The 27,763-nt window shown below is 51.7% G+C and overlaps 1 protein-coding gene across 2 annotated transcripts; it reads right to left on the reverse strand.

The window, feature by feature from the left end:
- Positions 1 to 640: 640 nt before the first annotated feature.
- On the reverse strand, positions 641 to 10,903 carry ASB1 (ankyrin repeat and SOCS box containing 1; the record flags this gene model as incomplete). 2 transcript variants are annotated; one of them, XM_080689557.1, is made up of 5 exons in its annotated part: positions 641 to 768; positions 1,743 to 2,128; positions 5,888 to 6,190; positions 7,048 to 7,189; positions 10,855 to 10,903. In XM_080689557.1, 5 exons carry the CDS (start codon positions 10,901 to 10,903, stop codon positions 641 to 643), a joined length of 1,008 nt encoding a protein of 335 aa, XP_080545683.1. The 2 variants fall into 2 exon arrangements, with proteins under 2 accessions (XP_080545683.1, XP_080545684.1); XM_080689558.1 differs by lacking the exon at positions 5,888 to 6,190.
- Positions 10,904 to 27,763: the final 16,860 nt, after the last annotated feature.

Below are 27,763 nucleotides of genomic sequence, written 5' to 3' on the forward strand. Positions count from 1 at the left end.
GGCACGGGGGTACGAGGGCAGATGCTGCACTGCAAGCCCCAGAGACAGCACAGGCGGTCGGCAGCCAGGAAGCCAGCGCCAAGGAAGCCAGTCCCAGAATGCTAAGTGGCAGGGCACACCGGGGTGTGCAGACGCATGTCAGCCCTAGGGGCAGGGAAGGGGCTGGCAAGTTCACAGCTGCATCTCTGCTCCCCACCTTTCTTCCTTTAACCAAAACTCTTCATTTAGATATTAGGTTTTAATAGAACAATTAAATTGCAAAGTATAAAAATGAGTAGAAGCGCAGTTCTGGAAAGTGCTAGCAATCTTCCCCGCTGGAGATGGCAGCGCCCCCGCCTCGCGGCTCACACCAGCACGCCTTTCACACCCACACCATTAACATGCAACTGCGAAAACCCAGAACAGGGACATTTAGGAGGAATAAAAAGTGCTGTGTGAGCTCTGGGCTGACGTGAGCGCCGAGGACCGTTCCGTGGCCACGCGCCGAGATGGCATGACAATCCGAGGAACAGGGCCGCTCCTTCTCCAGCAGCAGCCGAGGGCGGGACAGCACAGGATCTGGGGCGCAGATGCGAGAATCGACACCAACCCGAGCTGCATTCGCCCCCTTCCTCGCTGCAACCAACTGCTGCGTTTCACTTTACTCGTAAAGGAGGAACTTTTTCATGGGGTCTGGCAGAGGCAGCGAGGGAATCAGATGAAGTCGGTATTTGCCGAGCGCTCTTCTCACGGCCACACGGCACAGACTCAACAAGGTCCTGGGAACACCTAGAGACATGGGAAGAAAGAGAAAGGATGTTTAATTCCTATCCCAGAGCCAAGTGGTGGCTATGACCGGGCATCAGTCAGGGGAGCGGGCCCTGTGAGCAGGCCCTGCTCCCTCCACCCTCACGGCCTCGCTAGCCGGGCATCGCTCGCTGGGATGGCGCTCCCACTCTGCTCTGTTTAATGCCCTAGACAAAGAAACAAGAGCTGCCACTGAAGCTGTGAAGGGCCTGCGCACAAGGACTGAGCAGTACTCAGCCAACGAGTCCATGAGCAGAGCCGACTGACAGTCGTGCCCCACTGGCAAAGGGGTGACAAGGGACAGCCATGAACAGGTAGCCATCTGTGACCGGCATAGTTCCCAGTGAACAGCAACACTTTGAAGCTGATGTCGTGTGGGAGGTGAGGGCCCAGGAAAACATTACCAACTTGGATGCACTCAAGACCCAGGCAGAAGGGGGCAGGGCACGCGGCCGGGAAGACAGGTCAATTTCTGAATCACAGAGGGAGCTCTAATAAGCAGGCCGAGCCATGATCACTGCCAAACTCTCTTGCCATCGATTCATGAATTCCTTAGCCAAACCTTTCTTCATAAATAAGCAGGCCAGACTTTAACAAAACTTCAAGTACACAATCCAAACAATGGTGTCTGAGCGGAACTGAAGAAAGGGAAGTGCAGACCCTAGCAAGAACTCACGGGCAGGTCGTTTAACCATCCGGCCACTGTCCTGTCAACTGACGGCCACACAGCAGGTAGAGGGAGAGACACTGCTAGAACTCTGAGAACATGCATTCACGCTCATAGATTGCCCAATATCATCTGTGTCGTTTGGGAATCAACCATTCTGAAAACTGTGAGTCCTGGTTAAGGAAGCTGGCAAGCACTTTGCTGGGCTCTGTTCTGCTGCTCTTAACTACCCTGCGTTCTGTTCCCTGGTCACCAGCACCCCTGGTGAGAACTCGTGGCAGACACTCACTCCTGGCCTCTCGGAAGGCCTGCAGGGCCTCAGGGTCCACCTTCCTCCTGCCCCTCGATTCTGGGCCCAATGATTCCCACTTCACCAGGTTCAGGTTGGCTCCGAACTCCACCAGCAGGCTCACAAAGGTGGCCTCACAGCCGTGCCGCAAGACGGCGTCCATGACACACCCCGGGGAGCCCCGGTACAATTCCTGGGTGTTGACGGGCCCATTGCAGTTGAAGTCAGGGTTCGCGCCGGCCTGCAAGAGCAGCCTGAAGCACTGCAGGTTGTGGTAGGCCGCACTGATATACAGGGGGCAGACCACCAAAGAGGTGAGCCGCCTGGAGAACGAGGGGGGTGTGTCGGGGTTCAGGTGGTGATTGACGTCCACGTCAGCCCCGTACCTACAGGGGAAGGAAAAGCAAGGTGCAGTGAACAGACCAGGCCACAAAAACTTCCCCACCCCCGGGGGAGCCTTAAAACCACCACGCTGGGAGCCATGGACACTGCTCAGATCCCAAGCGCAGCCAGCCCGCCCGCACATCTGCAGGGTCTGCATCTGAGGAGCCACGGATCAGATCTGGGGTTAAAAATCTGTCTCTGCCACCCAGCAGTTATGTTCTTGTCCTCATTCCCTACAATGCAGCATAAAAACTATTTGCCTAGCATTTACTTTACATAAGCATCATAAGCAATGTAGAGACGATTTAAAATATAGTGGAGGATACACAGTTAGTGCAGATACAACACCATTTACTGGGAAGGACTGGCGCATCCTCACTCTAGTATCTAGAGCGCGCTCTGAAAAGAATCTCCTAGACATCAAGGGACAAGTGAAGCTTCAGAGCAGCAGGAAAAGATGTGGAGTCCAGCTGAGAGTAGCCGCGCACGCTTGTCATCCCCGCGCTGGGGAGGCTGAGACAGGAGGGTCGCACAGGTTCGAAGCCAGCCTCAGCTACATAGTGAGGCCCTCCACAACTTAGTGAGACCCTGTTTCAAAAAAAAGAATAAACAATGGGGCTGGAGGTATAGCTCAAAGGTAGAATGCCCCTGGGTTCAATCCTCAGTATTGCAGGAATAAAAAATAAAAATAAGTATCTGTTTTAAAACCTTTGACAAGACATTAGTGAAGAGAATCCCACATATATTGGGATAGTACATGGTGACCTCGTGGCGAATAACCAAGAATGCCAAGTTAGTTCCGGCGTTAGAATCCATCAGCATTATTCATCCTATCAACGCAGAGAAGGGGGAAGTGGAGTATGTATGACAGAACTCAACACTGCCTCGTGTGGCTGAAAATACTCAAGAAAATGGAAAGTGATGGCTATTTCCTTAAAATAATAAAGCTCATTTCCTCTGCCTGGAAGTCAGCATCCTGCGTCACCAGGAAGTGCCAGAGCGCCCCCCCCAGCACGCAGGCACAGCACAGGCCCACGCCAGGCTTCCTCCTGACACTGGTGTCAGCATTCACAGCACGATTAGGCAAAAGCGAGCCATCAGCGAGACCAGAGGGAAGAAAGACACCCCTTGACTCCAGGCTACGATGACAGTGTCTCAAAGGGCCACGTGAGTACGGGACCAATGAGTGGAGACAGAATTTGCTTAAAGCAGTTGGGTGGAAAGACTGCCTTCACCTACAGCCACACTAGAACAAGGCCAAACCGCAATTTTTTTTTTTTTGAGTTTTTGTGTGTGTGAGGTACTGGGGAGTGAATCCAAGCCATCCTACATCTAAGCTACACCGCAGCTCTATTTTGTTTTTCATTTTGAAACAGGGTCTCACTGAGTTACCATGTGCTGCTGGCCTCGAACCTACATCTGTAATCCTCCTGTCTATGTCTCCCAAGTGCTAAGATTAAAGATATATGCCACCATGCCTGGCTGCAGAATAAAAAATAACATACCTAGGCCGGGTATGGTGGCACATGCTTGGGAGGCTGAGACCGGAGGATGGAGGTTCGCAGAAAGCCTCAGCTACTTAGTAAGACCCTGTTTCAAAATAAAGAATAAAAAATAGGGCTGTGGGTATAGCTCGGAGGTCAAATGCCCCTGGGTTCCATCCCCAGCACCGCAAAGTATAAATAAATAAATAAATAAGCAAGCGGTAAAGACTTGTTTTAACAAGCATTTTTCAGGGTTACTAGACGCCTATATGGACAAAGATAAAATTTTAAAAATTCATCACAATATACACAAGAATAAATTCCAAATGAATCAGAATTTTAAAATGTAAAATACAAAACCATATATATATATATATATATATATATATATATATATATATATAAGCTGAAAGAAAACCTCTAAGTAAAATTTGCCTGATGGTTACACAAAATACAGAAAGAAAATGTTTATAACGTGGCAAATAAAGAAAAAAATCAACTAAGTAAAATAATAATATTTAAAGTTGGGGAGAATGCCAGCCAGGCAGGCAGCACATGCCTGTGACCCAGTGCTTGGGAGGCTGAAGCAGGAGGGCTGCAGGTCTGAGGAGAGCTCCAGCAATGCAGGAGAGTCTTAGCGACCTGGCAAGGTCCTGCTTCAAAACCAAAAAAAAAAAAAGGAAGCTGGTGTGTTACTTGGAGACAGAAATCCTCTGGGTTACATCCCTAGTACCACACAAACACAAAAAGAATTCCCAGCTGGGCGTGGTGGCGCACGCTTGTAATCCCCACGCCGGGGAGGCTGAGACAGGAGGATCGCGCAGGTTCGAAGCCAGCCTCAGCTGATAAGTGAGGCTCTCAGCAACTTAGTGAGACCCTGTTTCCAAATAAAGTATAAAATAGGACTGGAAGTATAGCTCGGAAATAGAAAAACCCCTGTGTTCTACTCCCAGTACCACAAAATAAATAAATAACCTTGAAAGTTTACATTACGCCGGGCGTGGTGGCGCACGCTTGTCATCCCCGCGCTTGGGAGGCAGAGACAGGAGGATCGCGCAGGTTCGAAGCCAGCCACGCGCGCTGGCTTAGGAGACCCTGTTTCCAAAATGAAAATGTAAAAAAAATAGGTCTGGGAGTGTAGCCCGGAGGTAGAAGGGCTTCCAGGAACCCCAGTACCACCAAAAAAAAAAAAAAAAAAGAAAGTTTACATTACTGATCAAGGAAAAAATGAATAAGCAATCGACTCAAAAAGTTAGGAAATGGAGCCGGGCATGGTGGCACAGCCCTGTGATCCCAAAATTTGGAACGCTGAGACAGGAAGATCACAGGTTTGAAGTCAGCTTCAGCAACCTAGCAAAACCCTGTTTCCAAATAGAAAATAAAAATAGGACCAGGGGTGTAGTTTGGAAGTAGAATGCCCCTGGGTTCAAGTTCTAGCACCACGAGAAAAAAAAAAAGTTAGAAAAAAATAAAAGAAAGCACATACAAGTTGGGCATGGTAGTGCATGCCTGTAATCCCAATACCGGGAAAGCTGAGAGGGTAGAAGGCTGAGACAGGCCAATCAGTGGTAGAATGCCCTGGGTTCAGTCTCCAGTAGCAAAATAAAAGTACACAGAAATAAATCATTGAGCAGAAAAGTAAGATAACTGATAAAGCTAAGAAGTAGCTCTTTTAAAGACTACTCAGTCATATAGACAGGTCCTTTATCAAGTCTAATTTTTTTTTTTTTTTTTTTTTTTTTGGTGGTACTGGGGGTGGAGGCTTTCTACCTCCAGGCTACACTCCCAGACCTTTTTTATATTTTATTTGGAAACAGGGTCTCACTTTGAACCCGTGCAATCCTCCTGTCTCAGCCTCCCAAGAGCAGGGATTACAAGCCTGCACCACCACGCCCAGCTATCAAGTCTAATTTTAAAGAGGGGAAAAAAGCCGGGTGAGGTGGCCCACGCTTGTAATCCCAGCATCCAGGAGGCTGAGACGGGAGGATCACGGCTCACAGCCTCAGCTACTTAGTGAGGCCCTCTGCAACTCAGTGAGACCCTGTTTCAAAATAAAGAATAAAAAATAGGACTGGGAGTGTCACTCAGAGGTAGAATGTGCCTGGGTTCCATCCCCAGTACCACAAAAATAAAATAAAATAAAATAAAATAAAATAAAATAAAATAATAAAGAGGGAATAAAGCAAAACACAGAGAGCAAGGAATAAAGGAACAGCAGGAGGCGCCGCAGGGCAGGAGGTGCGCTCTGCACAGCAGCTGGGCCACCACAGCACTGACCTGATGAGAGCCTTCAGGATGTCAGCCCTGCCCACACGGGAGGCGTGGTAGACGGGGGTGCTGCGGTGATGCCGGCTCCCGTTGGGGTCAGCGCCCGCTTCCAGAAGGATCTGGGCGCTCTCCAGGTGCCCGTTGACCACGGCCACGTACAGGGCGGTCTGCCCCTTCACATCCACCAGGTCCACCTCGGCCCCCTTCCGGATGAGGAAGTCCACGCAGCTCCCGTGGCCCGCGGTGGCGGCAATCCTCAGGGGCGTGCAGGGGAGCCAGCCACAGCACCAGACGGACTTCTCATTGATGCGGCTGAAACGGAGCGCAGGGAGCAGGTGAGCGGCCAGCCGACGGCTGCTCTGCGGGGAGCAGGTGAGCGGCCAGCGCCGACGGCTGCTCTGCGGGGAGCAGGTGAGTGGCCAGCGCCGACGGCTGCTCTGCGGGCGTGCAGAGCTCCCAGGGAGGGCAATGCTTGGGTTCCATCATGCCCGCCTGTGTCCTGCTTTCTGAAAAGCCTTCAAATCTGAAAAGCCTGCTGGATCTGGGCAGGGCCGCGCAGGTACTGGGAGGCCCACTCTAGAATGAGGAACCCGAGGCTCAGACAGAACCATCAGCACGAGAGCTGAGAATTCTACTTGTTAGAGCTCCTGTTCCAGGTCAAAGCAGGGAAGGGTCTGCCAGGGTGCAACAGAGGGCACACTCCCCTGGGATTCTGAGCCAGAGCCAGCCCCTCTCACCCATCACCAGCGGTGAAGGCCTAGCTGGGCTCCTAAGCCTTGGCATCCACACTGAAACTGGGCAACCTCTCTACATCCCACCCGACCCCACAAAAGCGAGCGCCTGAGGAATCAGAGGTGGGGACCTGAACTGCAGCCAAGCTTTAAACCTAGTCGGACCCAGTTCCAAACACGCCAAGCATGAAGGAACAGCCTAGGGCAGGCACGGGTTCCCAGGCTTCTTTGGCGACCATCCCTTTCCAGAGGTCATTCCTCAGCACCTCCTGGAAACTCACCTCCTTAGGTGAGTAAACAAAAAGACATATTTGCATTTTCGTGTGTCTGTATTGCATCCCAGTGCCCCAGGGGGCGCTAGCACCCACACCACTGCAGGCCAGAGGGCAAGGGAGGAGGGGGCACGGGAGGACAGCCCTGGCCCCCAGCCAAGCTCACCTGCGGTAGTTCTCCTCCTGCAGCAGGGTCCTGAGGGTCTGCAGGTCCCCAACGTAGGCCGCGTCGTGCAGCCTAGTGTCCTCACAGTGCTCCAGCGGGTGGTCACAGAACTGCTCCCTCAGCCACTCCTTCAGATTAGGACCTGTGCTGGAGAGAGGGTCCCCGTCAGTGCGGAGCCTCGCCTCCAGCCACAGGTGCGTCCACAGCGGGCCCGTCCTCTCCCAACTGCACGGGTACTTTCAAACTCCCAAGAAATCAGGAAGTTTTCCTTATTACACTAGTACATTCCTGACGCCAACCCTGACAATAACACACACACACACACACACACACACACACACACACACACTCACACATATACATTATAGCACTAAGAAACCTATTTCAGAACATCAAAGCAATGTAATCTCACCACCTGGAGACTGAGCCAAGATCACAGGATCCCAGCCAGCCTCAGTAACTTCATGAGGCCCTCCACAACCTAGTGAGACCCTGCTTCAAAGTAAAAAATACAACAGGGCTGAGGGTGTAGGTCAGAGGAAGAATTCCTCTGGTAAATCCCCAGTCCCACAAAATATTACACACACACACACACACACACACACACACGCACAAAATCTTACATACAGTATTAGGAAATTGAATTTAAAAAAAACTACTGTATCAGAAAATATCTAGCATGCAATTATTCTGATTTATCCCAAGCTGGGCATGGTAGCACATGCTTGTAGACCCCGTACCTGGGAGGAGGCTGTACACGAGGATCACAGTACAATGCCCCATGGGTTTAATCTCCCTAGTGCCAAAATAAATAAAAATATTTAAAAACTAATTTATCCCAAATATGTAAGAATATCTTAAAACTGAGAAACTTAGAAGGGGATCCTAAGTCATCTTCTTCACTACAGAGAGACATTTGAAGCTGGGCGTGGTGGCGCCCGCTTGTGATCCCAGTACTCGGGAGGCTTTGACAGGAGGATCGTGTTCCCAAACAGCCTCAGCTACTTAGTGAGGCCCTTTGCAACTCAGTGAGACTCAAAAATAAGAAATATAAAATAGGCTGGGAGTGTATCTCAGAGAAAGAACACCTCTAGGTTCAACCCCCACTACCGCAAAAAAAAAAAAAAAAAAAAAAACCTGACGTGGCAGAATCCACAGACCAAACAGTGACGCTACAGCTACCAGGCGGGCCTCCCGCCGCTGCTTCTCCAGAAGGAGGGCTCACCAGACCTGCTTGGCCCCAGGGCGGCAGCACTGGGGGACAGTGTAGACCTTGAAGAGTTGAGCCCTAGCCAGAGAGGACGGCCAGAATCCCAGCTAATCAGTAGGCTGACCAGGGAGAATCATGGGTTCAAGGACAGCCTAGTCAACTTAGTGAGACCTTGTCTCAAAACAAAATCTAAGAGTTCCAGGAGTATAGCTCAGGGGTCAAGTTACCCCATGCCACACAAAAAAAAAAAAAAAAAAAAGAGCCGTGCCCCTCTGGGAAGCCAGAGGACCAGTGGGAGCAGCTTCAGAAGGGACTGAGGTATTTGTTGAGACCCTGATGAGTAGTCCACGGATGGTTGTTAGAAGAGCCTGAGTCTGGCCCCACCCAGACTCTCTGGTTTGTTTCGCCATGTGATCACACGCTCCCAGCACTGCCATTTGTTGTGAGGTGATGCAGACGAGAGAAGGGCCCTCTCAGAGCCCGCACCGTGCCGTTCAGACTCTCAGCCTCCAAGACTGGGAGGTAACCCTATCAGTGTAGTCTGCCCCTAGCAACAAAACAAAAACTAAATCTGAAGGAAAGCTAAAATGTTGTATGTAAACCTAAATCTAGCCCTATGTAATGAAAGACAATAAAGAAAACTAGAGTAAATAGAAAAACTATACCATGTACTGGGATGAGAAGATTCAAATTAGACAACTATTACATGTCACCAACAAATAAAATTTAGCCAATCTCTTTGAGGTTTTGATATCAGTTACAACACAATATTCTAAAGTTTATTTGGAAATATAAATATAATATTAACAGGTATTTTTCTTTTTTAGTCATGGGAAAATACTTAATCTACTAGATAACAAAACTCTCATTAGAATAAAGAATAGAATCAACTTTCCAGAAAGACATCAGTATAAACAACCTGATCTGTGACAAGTGGACATCAAAAACCAGAAAGGATGAAAAAGTGCCTTCAACAAGTGCCATCTGTACAACTAGATCCTCCCTGGGGAAAAGTGAGTCTTCACTCGCACAGTGGCCCAAAATACCACAGCCCGGGATAAATTCCAGAAGGTGTAAGAGTTTGGTAAGCATAGTTATATGGACAGGTGCGTAAGTACATGGCATGAACTCAGACTGCTTGGGCTTACATCCCTGCCTACCGCGCTGCCCTAGTGTCTGTGCGAGCCATTATAAAGCACGTTCCTCAGGAGTGGGCCTCTTCCAGATGTTGACGCTGCTTTCTTCAAGTCAAATCTCCTGTGAATGCCTACTGTACTCGTGACTCGGCCACGGGCACAGTGGGCATGATGAGTAGGTGTCCTTGCCTCCAGGAGTTCACAGTCAATTGGCAGCCCTAAGACCAGAGGCCAAGGCAGTAGCAAGGTCACAAGCACATACGCCCCACAACCAGACCTGTGGCATATCAACAGGCAGGTACCAGGCCGGGGGAGCAGACCCTCCCAGTCCTCCTTTGGTCCTCACCCTCCACGGTAACTACTCTAGGGTGAAAGCCTGACAATCAGATGTGGTAGATCCTGGTGGGCCAGGGGGAGGCCAGGATCTTACACGCAGTTCCCTGGGCCTCCTCTGTGGTCTCTTCTCATGGCCCTGGCCCACAGAGTGAAGACCTCAAGTATGCATTCTTCTGATCAGCTCCTCCAATGACGACACAATTACCTCAGGACAGCACTTCAGCCCTGCATCTCTGCCCACTTATAGCCACACTAAATAACAAGAGAGCACAGCCCACGGTACAAAAAGGAGCCCTGGCTACTGCGCAAAGCCAGTGTTTCTTCCAGAGGACCCTTCTCTGTCTATCCTGGGAAGGAGCTGTTCAGCCTCTTTTCCAAAACACCTCTCATTCCTATCTCAGTCTCACATAAGACGTCATTCCAGCCTGTAAGGTCCTGGCTGGCCCTGGGATCAAAGTCAATACTAACCAAAGCTCGGGGTGGCAGGGCCTTTGTCCGGGTTGTTGGGTTCACTGCAGCATCCCCAGCTGAGTCTAGCCCAGAGTAGGTCCTCAAAAAATATTTGCTGAGTGGAGGGAGGGAGGAAAGGATGAAAGAGGCTCCCTGCGACAGTCTCCACGTCAACATCAAAGCCATCTTCTGAGACTGGTGCACATTCAAGACTTAGGAGGACTCAGCACTCTGGACAGGCACCTCTCCACAACAGCAGATGGGCGTGTACGGCGCTTGGCAGACCAGGCAAGCCAAGAGCGCCGAGGAGGGAATCCCCACCGGAGAGGAAGCCTCTCCTGCGAACTCACATCTGTAACAGCAGGACTTAGGGCAGCGCCCGAAGTCGACGGGCTCCCGGGCCAGCGCGCGCTTCCCGCGGCGCCTGCTGCGGGCGTGCTGCGGGCGTGCTGCGTCACTGGCAGCTCGCAGGGCGGCACCTTGGCGGCGTGTCTCCAGCGCGGGCGGCGGGTGGGCGGCCCCGGGCCTCCCGACCCGCACGCTCCGAGCCCGCGGCCCCAGCCGGGGTCCCCTCCAACCCGCACCTGCGAGCGGGGCGGCGGTTACGAGACCCGGCCGGCTCGGGCCGCGAACCGGGGCCCTCCGCGGGGCTCCGGACCCCCACGCGCACGTTACCTGCGGCCCCCGGCCCTGCCCGCCCGTCGGGGCCGCCGCCTTCAGCCATGGGTCCTCCGGCCCGCCAGCCCCCGCCCCCGAGGCCGGCGCGCTCCCGCGACCCCGGCCCGAGCGCGACCCGCCGGCCGGAAGCGGCGCCCGGGGGCACTTCCGGCGAGAGCTGAGCCCGGGACGCGACTTCCGGCGCCGGGGTCTCCACTTCCGGTCTCGCTCTCCGACCTAGGGCCGAGGGCCTCGCGCGTCCTCCAGCCGCTCACGTAGGAACAGAGGAGCCTGGGAACCGCGTCCCCGGGGGCGGAGCCTGACTTGCAAGGCCCGGGGCCTCTGGTTGGTCGAGCCTTCCCGCCCGCGTGGGGGGCGGGGCCTGTGGGCGGGGCCCGGAGTCCCGGCGTCCAGTGCCTGGACCTGCCCGCAGCGCCAGAGAGAGAGGAGCCAGGGGGTGGCGGGTGCGGGGATGCGCCACCTCCTCCGGGAAGCGGGGCCTGTGTTAACGTGGTGCTTCGTGAACGCCCCCCAAGTGTCTCCCATGAAGCCAGGAGGCCTATCGGTATCTGTCCAACGCCCAGTGCCTGACAAAATGCACCGGAAGAAGGAAGGCATTAGTAAGCCAACAAATGGCTTTGCACACTCCCAAGTTTAGAGCGTGCACCGCGGTCGGGCCGTGTGTCCAGGATTCCCTCGATCCTTCCAGGACCCCACCGAGTTGGAGAAGGCTCGATGCAGGAGTGCCGCATCTCACGAGGCGGGCCATGCCGCTCCAAGCGTGACTGAGAGCCCAGCGGGTTCTAGAGCAGAGCTCACAGCAGCAGCTTGGTAAGACCCTAGGGCAAGGTGGCTGAGGTTCACAGGCGGCCTCCAGTGACCTACGGGCGCCCTAGGGCCGGCGCCCAGGCTGAGAGCTAGGGCCTGTGAGGCCCGGATGCAGGGGCGCGCTGGGAGCCGGCCTGGAGCCCTCCCCCCGGGTGTTGGGGGAGCAGGGCGTGGTCTGCAGTAGTGTTGGGGCCCGATAAGGCGTGAGTGACTGTGACACCCGACGACAGCATGGCAAGGAGCCATGGCTCCGCACCCACGGCCAGAGCCCCGGAGCCCGACACACCGAGAGCGCGCGGGTGGTGGGTAGGTCGGCAGACTGGCCCACACGGCAGAGAGCATTCTACTTTTACAAGAGCGGAAGTTCCGACCCAGGCTGCAGTGAGGGTGAACAGGACAGACTCCATGCTTCCACTCACATGCGGTCCCCACACAGTCGGATCCGAGGGCAGAGCAGAAGGGGGTGGGCGGCTTTAATGGGAGCGGTTTCCGTTCGCAAAGATGAAAACATTTGGAGAGTAGAGTTATGCCATGATATGAGGTGTGAGTTTACTTCACAGTACTGAGCTGCACACTTTTAAAGAGGTAAAAGGGTAAACTTTCTGTATATTTTACCTCCGTCTTTAAAAAGATGCTGATGATGTTGGCCTGGGATGTGGCCTGGCCAGGGCCCCTCGAGATGCAGCCAGGCGTCCACCCAGCTCGCTGTGCAGCCCCCGAGGCTGGAGTGCTCCGGGCAGAGCCTCCCTCCTGTGCTCCCTCCCTCCCCCTCTGCTGCTGTCCTCAGGCACCAGCTCCTCCTGGGAAGGGCCGTGGCGCTGCTCGGTCCCTGGGGGCAGGTGGCCCTGCACCCCCACCCCTGCCCACGGCACAGGACAGTGCACGTGTAGTCAGTCACCTGTTCACTGCCATCCCCCACAGTACCACTACCCCATGGTCAAGACCCCAAGTCAGCAGCGTGCTCGGTGCCGGGCCCAAGGTGGCTGAGGCGGGACTCACGCCAAGGGCTGTCCAGTGCTGGCTCTCAGCGCCGTGCTTCCAACAGCTCCTCTGAGTCTGTAAGACACACACACACACACACACACACACACACACACACACACACACACGCGGACATTCTGTGCCTGCTGGAAACACAACTAACTCAGGTCATGTCATCTGCACCAAAAGAATCTGCCCATGCTGCCCAGCTTGGCGGACCTGGCTGGCACTACCCTGGGTGGAGCGGGGGCTGTCCCTGCCCCCTCTGAGTCCCTACGGGCCCCCTCCCTCCCCCACACTTCTACCAGAAAATCATCTGATGCCTCCTGCAGCCATCTGGCAGCCCAGGCCTTCCCCACAGCCGCCCACTCAATATGTCCCCTGAAGAAAACATCCAGTGTCCCCAGACAGCCCCTCCTTGGAGTCTAACCCAACTTTTGGGGGGTCATTCAGCAATCTGCCTGAAGCATGAGTCATTAATGCCTCAGGCTCTCGGAGGCTGGGGTCCTGAGGAGCCGTTGGATGGGGAGGGATTTAGTATAACAGTGAGCAGTGCTCCTGCAGCACAAGTCATATAACAAAAAATGTGCACCGGGAGGCCTGGGTGGGCCCCTGTCCTGTCTCACCCCTGCCCCACTGCAGGGAAGCAGTGTGGGCGCTGAGGCCACAAGCCTGAGCCCAGGCCACACGTCAGGGAGGATGCTGCCCCAGGCCAGGCTGTGCTGCCTGCTGCAGCTGGTGTCTAGGTTGGGGCAACCGGTCAGTGGTCACCCCTGCAGGGGCAGCTCCTCTGGACCTGAGCCAGAGGCTGGTGTCCATGGTATCTTCTCCCAGCAGGCCTCAGCCCTCTCGCCTCTTCTGAAGCATCTGCCATTTTCCACCCCTTGGCTTAGGAGAAGGCAGGAGGTCTTGAGGTTTACCTATCAGGCCATGTGACTCTGATGACATTTTTACAGCCCCTGCTTCCCTGACACCATCAGCTCCAAGCCTTGGAATCTGCCTGCAAAGTCTGGGGGGTCTTCCACAGGGGAAGGAGCTTAAGTCCACTTCTCTGCAGACTCAGGAAAGGGCGGCTCCTCCCATCCTCAGCTCCCTGTCAAACGGGGCCCATGACAAACACCATCTTGCAGGGTTTGTAGACTCCACATTCCACAGGTAGTGGTGTGAAGTGGACCTGAGCTGGGGGCCGGTGTCCATGGCATCTCCCAGCAGGCCTCGGCCCTCCCGCCTCCTCTGAAGCATCTGCCATCCTCCACCCCTTGGCTTAGGAGGAGGCAGGGGAGTTCTTGAGGTTTACCTATCAGTCCCCGTGGCTGCTTCTGCGCAGGACAGCACTGCTTCAGTCATAGGGCCAGGCCCCCTCTCCACATCCCACCCCAAGCACACTTCCCTTCCCAGCGGGGCCCAGTGTCCCCCAGGGCTCCGTCCCCAGCACTGGGGCAGCAGGGAAGGGAGAGGAGGAGGGCAGGGGCACGCCTTGCCCGTGAAGACCCCTGCGTGCCCACCCCCAGCAGGTCTGCTCTCTCTGTGTATGGCTCAGCTGCGTGGTGGAGGCCCAGGAGGAGGACCAGCTGGAGGTGGGAGGACAGCTTGGGCCTATTGCTTGGTGCTTCCCCTTGGACATGCTGTCGTCCGTGGTGCTCCGAGACACCACTTGTCCCTGGGCAGCCCTGCTCCTCCGCCACCCACTGCCTGCGTAAGATACCTTACTCTGCGCCAGCCTGGGTGGGGCTCTGAGCGCAAGAAGTCTCAGCCTGAGGTGGAAGAGGCCCAGGAGCAGTGGCCCCGGCAGAGACAGAGGCTCCTAGAGTTACCCCACCCCAGAGGCCCAGGGGCCAGGAACGAAGGGGTCCCGGACCATGGGAGCGCCAGCCTTACAACCAGGGTGAGTTGGGACCCGGCCCTCTGGGGACGGCTCTCCGGCTGGCCTCCAGTCCCCTCCAGCCCGGCCCCTTCCTCCACAGTGAGGTGTCCCAGCCGCCCCACCTCCGCCTCCTCCCGGCCGGCTGAACTTCCCCTGTCAGGAAACTCAGGCTCACAACCCCCTGGACCCCAGAAGGCCAGCTCCGCCCTCTTTAGCTGGGCCTCTGAGAGCCTGTCCAAGGGAAGCCCTGCCCTCTCCTCCCCCACAACCCCCTCCGGGGGCTGATGCTCCAGAATAGCGTGCCCTCCCTTGTGCATGACACGCGTGTGCACACACACGCACACACGCCTCCCGTACTGCCCCAGGGGACCTCTTCCTCCAGACAACTAATTGCCTCAGCCCCACCCACCAGCCAGGCCCACCGACGGATCCTCCCAGCATGTTTATCGCCCCACTGGCTGGCAGCCCCCAGAGTAGCCGACTATCTCTCCTGGCAGACAGTTTCCTCGAACACCTCCTTGGTGGGACAGGGACGTGGCTCCTGTGACAGGGACTTGCCTGGGACTTGTTAACAAGTAAATGGGTCATGTCACTCTCCAGCCACAGCTGACAAGCTGCCATGTCAGGCCTGGGCTCCAGGAGAACAAGGACAGGCAGACAAGACACTGTCCCTCAGATGCTATGGTGGCCTCCCATCCATGGGCAAATGGTCTTTGCAAAGTTAAGGACCTCCAGATGAAATCACCGGGAGTTCAGACAGGCCCTTGCTATGATCTGGGGACTGAATGTTCCGCAAGGCCAGACGCTGAAGCCTGTGAGGTGGCCTGGGGTAGGAGGCAGGGTACCGGGGCATGCCCTGAAGATGACCAGGGGCCCCACTGGCTGCCATGATGTGCTGACACACCAGGGACCTGAAGCAATGGAGACAAGGGACCAGGATCTAAAACCGTGAGCCAAAATAACCTTTCCTCCAAAGGGGTAACAGGAGGAGGTCGAGTAGTAGAAAGGGCCCTACTGAGAAGCAATTAAGGTGACCAATCAGAGGGGAGGGGAGGGGGGAGGATGGAATCTTTTTTTTTTTTTTTGGTGGTACTGGGGTTCCTGGAAGCCCTTCTTCCTCTGGGCTACACTCCCAGACCTATTTTATATTTTTGAAACAGGGTCTCTCTTACGCCAGCACGGCTGGCTTCGAACCTGCGCGATCCTCCTGTCTCCGCCTCCCAAGCGCGGGGATTACAAGCGTGCGCCACCACGCCCGGCTTAGGATGGAATCTCTTTAAAACTCATGAGGTGCGTAAACAATTATATCAAAGATAATCACCAATTAAGCATGGGATCGAGGGAGGGGGATTGGATGAGGGCTTACTGGATGATGTGTGCTTGTATATACTCTCAAGTCTTGTATTCCAAAGTGATGTATGATTACAAGAAAAATAATAAATAATTGCCACACAAAAAAATAACCTTCCTTCTTGTAACTTGAATACCTGGGGTATTTTGTCACAGTGCTGGAAAGTTGACTATCACAGCCCTAATCCAATGGCAAGTGTCTTTATAGCAGAAAGGCAAAGGATGATTTGAGAGAGAAGATGGCTGTGTAGACACAGGCAGAGGCTGCTCATGGTGCTGCTGCCGGGCCAGAAGGGCAGGGAGGATCCTCCCTCCAAGGTGCAGGCTTCCAGATACGGTGGCTGCCGGCAGAGGCCATCTTTCATGGCTGTTTCCTCTGGGTTCTCTCTGTCACCACGGTTACTGAGGTCTGCCCAGGTCAGGTAAGCATGGAGCCCACCAGCTCTACGGAGAAATGACAGTGTCACATCCAAAGAAAGGGGGTGGAATGGGGTCTGTGGCCATGCACCACATAACGAGGATTCCATCAATGACAGACCAAACAGTGCCAACAGCCGTGTACAGTTGCATAAACTACATAATATTTGATAATGCATGACTCTTACTGGTTTATATATTTACTATATTTGAGTTTAAAAAAATTTTTTTGAACTGGGGATGGAACTCGGGCATTCTACCTCCGAGGTACACCCCCAGCCCTATTTTTTTAGTCTTTTTATTTTGAAACAAGGTCTCACTGAGTTGCAAAGAGCCTCACTAAGTAGCCTAGGCTGTCCGTGAACCACAATCCTCCAGTCTCAGCCTCCTGAATGCTGGGATTACCAGTGTGCATCACCACGCCCAGCTATATATTCTATTTTTTATTGTTATTTCTCTTATTTAAGAAAAAAAAAACTAGCTGGGCGTAGTGGCGCACACTTGTAATCCCCACACTTGTGAAGCAGAGACAGGAGGATAGCGCAGGTTCAAAGCCAGCCACACTGGCTTAAGAGATCCTGTTTCCAAATAAAATATAAAAAATGGGTCTGGGAGGGTAGCCCAGAAGTAGAAGGGTTCCATCCCCAGTACCACCCAAAAAAAATAAAAAATAAAAATCCAGGTGTGGTGCGCACGCTTGTAATCCCAGTATTTGGGAGGCTGAGACAGGAAAGATCACAGGCTTGTGGCAAGCCTCAGCTACTTAATGAGGCCTTCTGCAACTCAGTGAGACCCTGTTTCAAAAAAAAAAAAAAAAAAAAAAAAAACAGAATAAAGAGCCAGGCATGGTGGCGCACGCTTGTAATCTCAGCATTCCCTCCCGAGACAGAAGGATCCCAGTTCACAGCCAGCCTCAGCTACTTAGTGAGGCCTTTTGCAACTCAGTGAGACTCTGTTTCAAAATAAAGAATAAAAAATAGGGCTGGGGGTGTAGCTCAGAGGCAGAACATCCCTGGGTTCCATCCCTACCACTACAAAAAAAAAAAAAAAAAAGAAAGAAAGAAAGAAAGGAAGGAAGGAAGAAAGAAAAACTTTACTGTAAAATAGTATTGCTATGGTTCAGACATGGATTGGAAAGAAACTTCCAAGACAAGGAGCAGAGCTACAGACAGGTGTGTGTAGGGAAGCACGGAGTACACATTCACGGGAGAATGCGGCCCCCTTGGGGTGGGGAGGCGCTCCTCCTCTTCAGTGGGCGCCCTGTGACGTCAGCATGTGGGATGGTGTCCAGTGCCTTGATGGTGGCAGAGGCTGAGAGCGGTGACAGTGCCCCAGGTCTGAGTTTTCAGGCTGACGTTATCTGGCCGATGGCTGGCACTTGGAATATCAGGCTGCCGTTATCTGATGGGTGGATCGGCCAAAACACATTCTGTAATCTAACAACACATGTAGGCACCTACAAACTGGAATCACACTGCTCCAAGATTTACTGGCGGCAAAGGGCCTGGGGAGTGGAGGGGAGGGTGCTCATGAGTTCTTAGACTTAGAGCCACGGGCGCTCTTTCCTTCCCTGTTTGGCTCCATTTCCACATATTTCGCCATTTCTCCTACCTCATTTCTCTGCACCCCTCATATCTGGCTATATCCCTTCTCCACCCTAGGCAGGACATCACAAGGGCTGTCAGGGGCAGCAGCAGTGAACATTTCGTGTTTATCGTGTCTTTTTTGTGTGTATGGTACTAGAAATTGAACCCGGGGACAATCTACCTCCAAGATATAGTCCCAGCCTTTCCGTATTTATTATTTTATTTCATTCGTTTATTTCGAAACAGGGTCTCACCTAGTTGCTGAAAGCCTCGCTAAATTGCTGAGGCTGGCCACAGACTCATGATCCTCCTGTCTCAGCCTCCCAAGCCCCTGGATTGCAGGCGTGCACCACCATACCTGGCTTATCATGTCAGTTGATTGCATCAAGAGGCCACTGTGGGGCTGGGCGTGAGCTCAGTGGTAGAGGACTTGACTGGCATGCACAGACCCCTGTTTGATCCCCAGCACTAAAAAAAGAGGCCACCATCGAGTGACTGACCTTTGTTATTGTTATAGCCTGGATCTTTAATGTCCCCCAAAGACCTTTGTTGAAGGGGGATTGTAGAACCCCAGGTCCTTTCTTTTTCTTTCTTTCTTTTTTTTTTTTTTATAGTCCTGGGGATTGAACTCAGGGGCATTCTATCTCCAAGCTACACCCCCAGCACTATTTTTTTTTTTATTCTTCATTTTGAAACAGGGTCTCACTAAGTTGCAGAGGGCCTCACTAAGTATCTGAGGCTGTCCACAAACCTGTGATCCTCCTGTCTCAGCCTCCCAAGTACTGGGATTATAAGTGTGCACCACCATGCAGTATTACTTTTTATAGAAATTTAAACGAGGCATCATAAAAGTTAATCAAACCTAGAAACTAGCTATTGTCACGCATTAAGATAAAGGCCAGCAAGTCAGGTATGTGACAAGCTTGGAGGATTAGACTTTACTAGATGGAGAGGACGTCAAAGACCACGCCTTAAGATTACACCAGGCCCTTTGAAACTGGTTCCCTTGTGGACAAATCCCACCCAGCCAAACACCATGCATTCAAACTGAGCCGACCAAGATGACAATCTCGTGTGTGTTCAAAGGTGGCCCTCAAAAGCTCTTCTCTGCCACCTGGTTCCTCCGTGAGCCACTGCCCCAGCAGGCCAAGAGCACCAGGGCCGGGTGACCACGGGCTGAGCCTCCAGAAGGAGTCAGAACAAACCTTTTCTCTTTAGTGCATTATCTTAGGTATTTGTTGCATTAATGGGAAGCCAACTAAAGCACCCAGCTACGTTTGTGTGAGTGTATTTTGCTATGCCCGCGGAACGCCGACGCTGGCTAATGACCCAGGTCTCGTGTTGTGTCCCCATTGTGAAGCGACATGACCATGTATTGCTGCAGCTGTTCTTAAATACTCTCTCTGTGTGTGCTAGGGATTGAACCCAGGGGCAGCCTGCATCCAAGCTAAGCCCCAAACTTTTGTTTGTTTTTGTTTTTTTTTTTTTTGCAGTACTGGGGATTAAATCCAGGAGCATTCTACCGCCAGGCTATAACCTGATCCCTATTTTTTATTCCTTATTTTAAAATAGGATCTCACTAAGTTGCAGAAGGCCTCACTGAGTTGCTGAGGCTGGTCTTGAACCTGAAATGTTTCTATCTCAGCCTCCCAAGGATTACAGGCACACCATGCCCCCCTGGCCCCTTTTAACTTCTTCTCCCCTTGCCCTGTGTGAGCCCCTCCCTGCAGGTGGAGGGCCTTGGCACTTGGGCTCTGCCCCTTCCCCTGTGAGCAGCACTGGTCTCACTGAGCCAGCACCACCATCACGACGCTTTGTGACCCTCAGCTAAGCAGCACCTCCACTGTGGGCCTGTCAATCCCCATCCTGGAGCCAGAACCCGAACTGGCCAGCCTGCCTGCCTGCCCGCTCCCCTCCTCTGGCCCAGGAGCCCCGCCACATGCCTGAACTCACCAGCACAGGCGGCTCTCTGGCCCCTGCCCTGGTCTGAAGATGAGGGTGATTTGCTGCAGGGAGGGCCTGTCATAGCAGCTGCCTGCCCTCTGGCTCCAGAAACCTGTTGCCTGGAGGTACAGGAAGCCAGAGGCCGACCCTGGGGTCCCAGCCTGTGCCCTGCAGGACAAGCACTGAAGGGCAGACGCCCCCAGAGCCCCGTGGACCTGGCCGTCGGATGCCTGGAGTTCTGTTCCTGAGCTCCCAGCCCCAGCCCCCCAGCGGTTCCTTAAGGGATCACCTGGCAGGAACCCTCATCTGAGGCTCTGCTCTGCAAACCCAGGGCATAGCCAGGGCTCTCCAAAGAAAGGCGACCAGTAGGATATGTGTGTGTTAGAATGAGATTTCAGTAACCGGCTTGCACAATTATGGTGAATCTGAAGTCAAGGTTTGCAGGCTAGACACTCAGACAGAGGTTGATATTGTCATGAGTCTAAATCTGCAGGCAGGGCAGGCTGGTGACCCAGCTAGGGTTCCGGGTCCTGTCTGTGTCTCTGACTTGAGGCAGAATCCCTTCGACCCCAAGAAAGCTTGGCATGCTCACCCACACACGGCTCTTAGTCTACCTACTGGCACTGGGGATGGGGCCTGGGGGCATTCTACCACTGAGATACACCCCTGGCCCTTTTTTTCTTAATTTTATTTTTGGTGCTAGGGATTGAACTCAGGAACATTTTGCCTTTGGCTATGTCCCCGTTTTATTTTTTATTTTGAAACAAGGTCTCGCTAAGTTGCTAAGGCTAGCCTTAAACCTACCATTCTCAGGTCTCAACCTCCAAAGCCCTGGGATACAGACATGTACTACCATACCTGGCTCGGCTTTTCTTATTTTATTTTATTATTATTATTATTATTTTTGGTGGTTCCTGGAAGCCCTTCTACCTCCGGGCTACACTCCCACGGGCTACACTCCCAGACCTATTTTTTAACTTTTTTATTTGGAAACAGGGTCTCTTAAGCCAGTGTGGCTGGCTCCGAACCAGCGCCATCCTCCTGTCTCCGCCTCCCAAGCGCGGGGATTACAAGCCTGCACCACCACGACCGGCTTATTTTATTTTGAAACAGGATCTCCCTAAGTTACCATGCACTGGCCTCAAACTGGCGATCCTTGTATCTCAACCATGGCTTTTTCTCTTAAGGCCTTCTACTGATTGGACCAAGCCCACACAGATTACTGAGGGTAAAAAGCCTAACAGTCAATTAATTGCAGACGTTAGCCACACTTAAAGTGCATTCATAGCAACATCTGTGACCTACCCACGGTGACACAAAAAACCACCACCACACTCACCTAAGACCTGTGTAGGCCAAGGATATTCAGGATGGGGCAGTGTTCAGGAGTTCAAATTCCTCTGGCCCTGGACCTCATCCATCTCCAGACTCTCCTGGATCTGTGCAGGGCCACACCAAGACTGTTGGCTCTGTGTGGTGTCTGTCACAGGCCCACAAGCTCCCGCCCCAGCAACGGAGGGAGAATCAGAGCTCAGCCCCCAAGTCTGCACAAAGCCCCAAGGAAGAAGCCCCAAGCTGGTCCCCCTCAGGGCACTGGAGTGAAAGAGGAGTCCCGAGCAGAATCAGGAGGAGGGCCAAAGACAGCACCCAAGGGGCTCCTCTTAGCTGGGTTACTCTAGCACACTATGAGCCGGGCATGGCGGAACAGGCCTGGAACCCCAGTGCTTGGGAGGCTAAGACAGGAGGCTCACAGGTTTGAGGACAGCCTCAGCATCCTAGCAAGATCCTGTTTCCAAATAAAAAATAAATAAAAAGAGCTAGGGGTGTAGCTCAGAAGTAAAATGCTCCTGGGTTCAATCCCCAGTGCCAAGAAGAAGAAGAAAAGGGTTGGGGGGGCTTTTTGTTTGGGGAACTTTTTCTCTCAGGAATTAATTCTCATGTTTTGAATTTATCTTATCATAGGTCCTAAGCCAGAAAACACACGGCCACCGGGCACCGTCCTGGATACTGCGGCTGTCCTCCCTAGGGGTGCCGGGCAGCCCCACTGCTGTGCCCTACGGAGGCCACACAGGGGTCACAGCCAGCAGTGCCACCTCAGGCAAGGATGCGAAAGGCGGCGTCTGAAGCACAAAGCAGCAGCAGAACGCCCCGTCCTGCGGCGGCCAAGGACCACTGTTGACAGACAGGAACAAAGCCGCCCTTCATTTCTGTATGGGCCATTTGGAGAAGCACTTAAGAAGGGCCCAGGCCAACATACACACATAATGGCTTTAATTACATCCTGTGAATTTATTTTTCCGGAGAGAAATATTTTGGGGGGAAATGCCCATAAAAGCAACTTCAGCGGAGTGTGATGGTGCGTTTCCTATAGGAAATCTGTTTAGTTTAAGTCCCAGCTTTGCGACTTTGTACGACTTTGTACAAAGACAGGGACCCCAAGAGCTTTGTTGAAAGCCCCAGGGCCGGGCGGCGGTGCAGAGGCCGTGCCTCCCCTCCTGGGAACCACCTCCCTTCCAGTCCCAAATGGGAGTTCTGAGATGCTCTTGGAAGACCCACAGGGGCTTGGCTTTGCGTCTTTACACCAGGCACTGTCTGTCTCCTCCCCTGCGTGACGTTTCTTCCAAGTGATGACATTTCTTTTTTTATTTTTATTGGTGGTACTGGGGATAGAACTCAGGGGTGTTTTACCTCTGAGCTACACCCCAGCCCTATTTTATTTTTTATTTTGAAACAGGGTCACACTAAGTTACAGAGGACCTTGCTAAATTGCTGAGGCTGGCTCCAACTTGTGATCCTCCTGTCTCAGCCTCCCGAGTTACCAGGATCACAGGCGTGCACCACCACATCCAGCCCAGCTGGCATTCTTACTGGTGGGAAGACTACACTTGTGAAAATGGGGAGCCGGGCGTGGGCGCGCTTGCAACCCCAGCACTCAGGAGGCTGAGACAGGAGGCTCCAGGTTTGTGGACAGCCTCAGCTACTTAGTGAGGCCCTCTGCAACTCAGTGAGACCCTGTTTCAAAGTAAAGAATTAAAAATAGGGCTGGGGGTGTAGCTCTGAGGTAGAATGCCCCTGGGTTCCATCCCCGGTACTGGAAGAAAAAAAGAAAACAAAACAAAAGAGAAAAAATAAAAGAAAATGGGACCCTTGCTGCATAATTCTAAAGGATGCTACCCTTCAGATTCCTTAGCAGTGAGCCCGGTTGTCCCCTGAAACACTTGTTTGTGAGCCAACCCCTCCCCCAGATTGTTGGGGGTTTTTTTTGTGTGTGTGTGGTACTGGGGGTGGAACCCAGAGGCTTTCTACCTCCGGGCTATACTCCCAGACCTATTTTTTATACTTTATTTGGAAACAGGGCCTCACTAAGTTGCTGAGAGCCTCACTAAGTAGCTGAGGCTGGCTTCAAACCCGTGCGATCCTCCTGTCTCAGCCTCCCAGGCATGGGGATTACAAGCGTGCTCACCACGCCCGGCCTGATTGTTGGGTTTTTTAAGTTACAATTTTAGGCAATATACCACATGCCAATATTACATAACAAGACTTACTTGTATGTTGGTTCTCAATTTTACCTAATCAACTTTTTTTTTCTTTTTTCTTTTTTCTTTTTTTTTTTTTTTTTTTTGTGCGGGTCTGGGGATGGAACCCAGGGGCGTTCTACCTCTGAGCTACACCCTCTGCCCTATTTTTTTATTCTTTATTTTAAAACCGGGTCTCCAGAACTGGGTCCTCCCATGAGGCAAGGCCGCTGCGTGAGCCAGCGAGGTCTGGATCAGTCCACTGAGTAGCCAGGCCACTACTGGGACCATCAAGAGTGGGATTGGTACTTGCAACGCAGCATGCACAGAGAAATATCGCAGAAAATATAAATCAGACGCTTCTCTTAATCAGCAATAACTAGGAGGAAAAGGGCAACAGGAAGAGGTTGAGCTATAGAAAGGGCCCTATAGTGAAGCAACTAATGTGATCAATCAGAGGGTATGTAATACTGGAGGACGGAGCCTCTTTAAAATGCAGGAGGTACATAAACAAATGTATCAAAGTAAATCACCAAAGAAGTGTGGGATGGAGGGAGGGGGAGGGAATGGGACGGGGGCTGGAGGAGGGCTAATTGGATGATGTGTGCTTGTATATCCTCTCAAGTCTTGTACTCCAATGTGATTGATATATGACTACAATGCACCAATTTAAAAAATAAATTAATTTTAAAAAAAAATAAATAAAAAAAAAATAAAAAAATAAAAAAAATAAAACCGGGTCTCATTTCATTTGGCTGCAACCTTTGCTTTCATGAAAGTAAGACTGATGGTTCTGAATTGCTATGTGTATGTGCCTTGGCACCACATGACGGTGCCCATGAAAACATGGCCATTGTCTTTTAAACAGCTTGCAGTTATGGCTACAAATAAAAGGGTGTGACAGGAGGGCATGACAGGTAATGGTCCCTTTTTCAGTCCCTAGTACTTGGCAAACCTGCTTTTGTACTTCTAGCCTTTGTGCCTCCTGAACTACCTACTGTATTTTCTGTATATTGTTTCTAGTCAATTAAAATGTGTTTACATATTTGTCATTATAACTTAAAAAAAAAAAACCCGGGTCTCACTGAGTTGCAAAGGACCTCACTAAGTAGCTAAGGCTGTCTGTGAACCGCGATCCTCCGGTCTCAGCCTCCCGAATGCTGGGATTACAAGCGTGCCCACCACGCCCGGCTTCCTAATAACTTCTTAAGCAGGATACCTATGGTGTGGACAAGATTCTTTCTTTTCTTCTTTCTTTTTTTTTTTTTTTTTGAAACAGGGTCTCACTAGCTGCAGGGGCCTCACTAAGTAGCTGCGGCTGGCTGCGAACCCACAGTCCTCCTGTCTGGCCTCCCCAGTACTAGGATTACAAGCGTGAGCAACCACACTGGGCCTGGACAGGATTCTTTTTTTTTTTTTAACTTAATGAGTTTTAATGCAGACTTCTATGGACAAGTTTTCTTCTGTTAAGTCTCTGGTTGTGACTTTTGATCTTTTTCTCCTTCTTTTCCTCATTTTTCTTTGCAGTGCTCCAGGGGACTGAACCCAGGGCCTTGAGCATGCTAGGCGGGCTCTCCACCACTGGGCCACACCACAGCCCCCTGGATTCTCTCTGATCCCTTCCATCATCACATGCCTGGCTCCCAGGACAGGCCAGGAGCCAAGGACTCACTATAGACATCTGACAGCCTGCCAGAGCGCAGGGAAGAGGGACTCTCGAAAGGCAAGTCCACTGTCCACGGCCGCCAGCCAGGGGCGCTGCTCTTGTCCTTTCTCTTCACACTTCCCGTCCTTATTTACAAGAATAGTCGACTGTTACAGAATTGTCATCACTGTGGAAACATACGCATCTATTTCTTGTTTTCCTTTATGTTATAAAATTAACGCTATATTTATCTACAAAAAAATGTATTCTCTTGTTTTCTCTAACACAAGCAAATGTTTCTCATGACACAAGGGGAAAGAAAAATCAGACAAGATAAGAAAATGTCAGGAGCTGTGGTTTCTGGGGTGCGGGGCATTAGATACCTGGCTGGCCCTCCACACAGAAGCAGCTAAAGCAGTAGATAAAATATCAACAGGCAGACCGGGCGCAGTGGGCACACTTGTCATCCCAGAACTCGGGAGGCTGAGACAGGAGGATCGCAGTTCACTGACAGCCTCAGCTACGTAGTGAGGTCCTTTGCAACTCAGTGAGACCCTGTTTCAAAATAAAGAATAAAAGCCAGGTGTGGTGGTGCACGTTTGTAATCCCAGCATTCAGGAGGCTGAGATGGGAGGATTGCGGTTCATGGATAGCCTCAGCTACTTAGCAAGACCCTTCACAACTCAATGAGACCCTGTTTCAAAAATAAAAAGATTAAAAAAATAGGCCTGGGAGTGTAGCTTGGAAGTACAATGCCCTTGGGTTCCATCCTCAGTACAGAGAGAGAGAGAGAGAGAGAGAGAGAGAGAGAAAGAGAAAGAAGGGCAGGCTGGAGATATAGCTCAAAGGCAAAATTCCCCCAAGTTCCATCCCCAGTACTAAAAAAAAGAAAAAACCCAACAAGCTTTTGTTAACCCCTTCCCCCAGTGCTACCACAGAGACCAAAAGCAGAGAGAAGGCAGTCAGCCCTCCCGCAAGTTGTCCGCCAAGACTGTGATCTCCAACTTCAACTCTGACTGGGCGCCAATGCCCCTCAGGAGGCTGATGAGAGTCCTTTGGCTGGCACCCCACAGGGTTCTCCCTCAGTGAACAACAAAATAACACAAAAAGTGGTTTAAAAATAACCAAGGAGCCGGGCATGGTGGTGCACACTTGTAATCCCAGCATTTGGGAGGCTGAGACAGGAGGATCACGGTTCATGGACAGCCTCAGCTACTTAGTGAGGCCCTCTGCCACTCAGTGAGACCCTATTTCAAAATAAAATTAAAAAATAAAAAATAGAGCTGGGGGTGTAGTTTGGAGGTAGAATGTCCCTGGGTTCCATCCCTAGTACCATAAAATTTTGATTAATTAATTAAATAAAAATAGCCAAGGGACTCAAGTGGACATTTCTCCATGCCAGTGACCCGTAAGAACTGAAGTTACTTGACATCACTAATCTATATGGAAATATACACCAAGACCATAGTATAATACTATTTTACATCCATTGGGATAGCTACTCGTTTTAAAAAAAAAAAGGAGGAGAAACTAAAATCCCTGCACGGTGTTGGTAGAAATGTAACATGGTGCTGCCAGTGAGGAAAACAACAGGGTAGTCCTGACCCTAAAGCAGGCGTGGCGGCGCACACCTGGGATCCCAGTACTTGGGAGGCTGAGCTGGGAGGGCTTCAGGTTTGAAGCCAGCCTCAGCAACTTACTGCGACCCTGTTTTAAAGTAATTTTTAAAAAGCTAGGGGTATAGCACAGAGGTAGAATGCCACTGGGTTCAATCCCTAGCACCACAATTTTTCTTTTTCTTTTAATGTTCTATGGATGAAACCTAGGGGCATGCTACCTCTGAGATATACCCTCAGTCCTTTTTTTTATTCTTTACTTTGAAATAGATGTCACTAAGTTACAGAGGGCCTCACTAAGTATCTGAGGCTGGCCACAAACCTGTGATCCTCCTGGCTCAGCCTTCCAACTTCTGGGATTGCAAGCATGTACTGCCATGCATGGATAAAAAATTTTTTAATTTTTTTATTCTTTTAAAAAATACATCCACAAGGTGGTGCTGGAGCTAGCGAGGCTGGGAACAGAATCTGCCAGGTGACCAGGCTGGTACCGGGGCCTTCGCGAGTGGGATCAGAACTTGCTATGCAGCATACACAGAGAAATATCAAAGAAAAATGAAAAATCAGATGCTTTCCCTAATATGTAAAAACTAGGAAGAAATGGGTAATAGGAGGGAATCTAGTGGAAGAAAGGGCTCTGTGGAGGCGCAATTAAGGAGACCAATCAGAGGGGATGAGAAGGGGGAAGATGGACTCTCATTAAAACATAAGATATATGTAAACAAATATGTCGATGTTAAACACTTAATCAAGCATGGGATCGAGGGGGGAGGGAGGGGGATGGGGATTGGACAAAGGCTAATTGGATGATGTGTGCTTGGATATCCTCAAGTCTTGTATTCCATTGTGATGTTTGAGTACAACATGTAATCTCGGTATTTGGGAAGCTAAGATTGAGGGGCACAGGTTCAAAAACAGCCTCAGCAAGTAGTGAGAGTCTTACTAACCTAAGGAGACCCTCTTTCAAAATAAAAAATAAAATAGGGCTGGGGGTATAGCTCGGAGGTAGAAGATCCCTGGGTTCAATACCCAGCAACGCAAATACATGAATGAATGAATGAATGAATGGGAATGAATGAGAACTAAAACACTGGCCTAGCAGGAAAGCTCAGTCAGCTGGGCATGGTGCTGCACACTTATCCCAATACTTGGGGGGGCTGAAACAGGAGGGTCACAGGTTC

Source organism: Muscardinus avellanarius, assembly GCF_963383645.1.
Source record: "Muscardinus avellanarius genome assembly, chromosome: 2".
NCBI lineage: Eukaryota > Metazoa > Chordata > Mammalia > Rodentia > Gliridae > Muscardinus > Muscardinus avellanarius.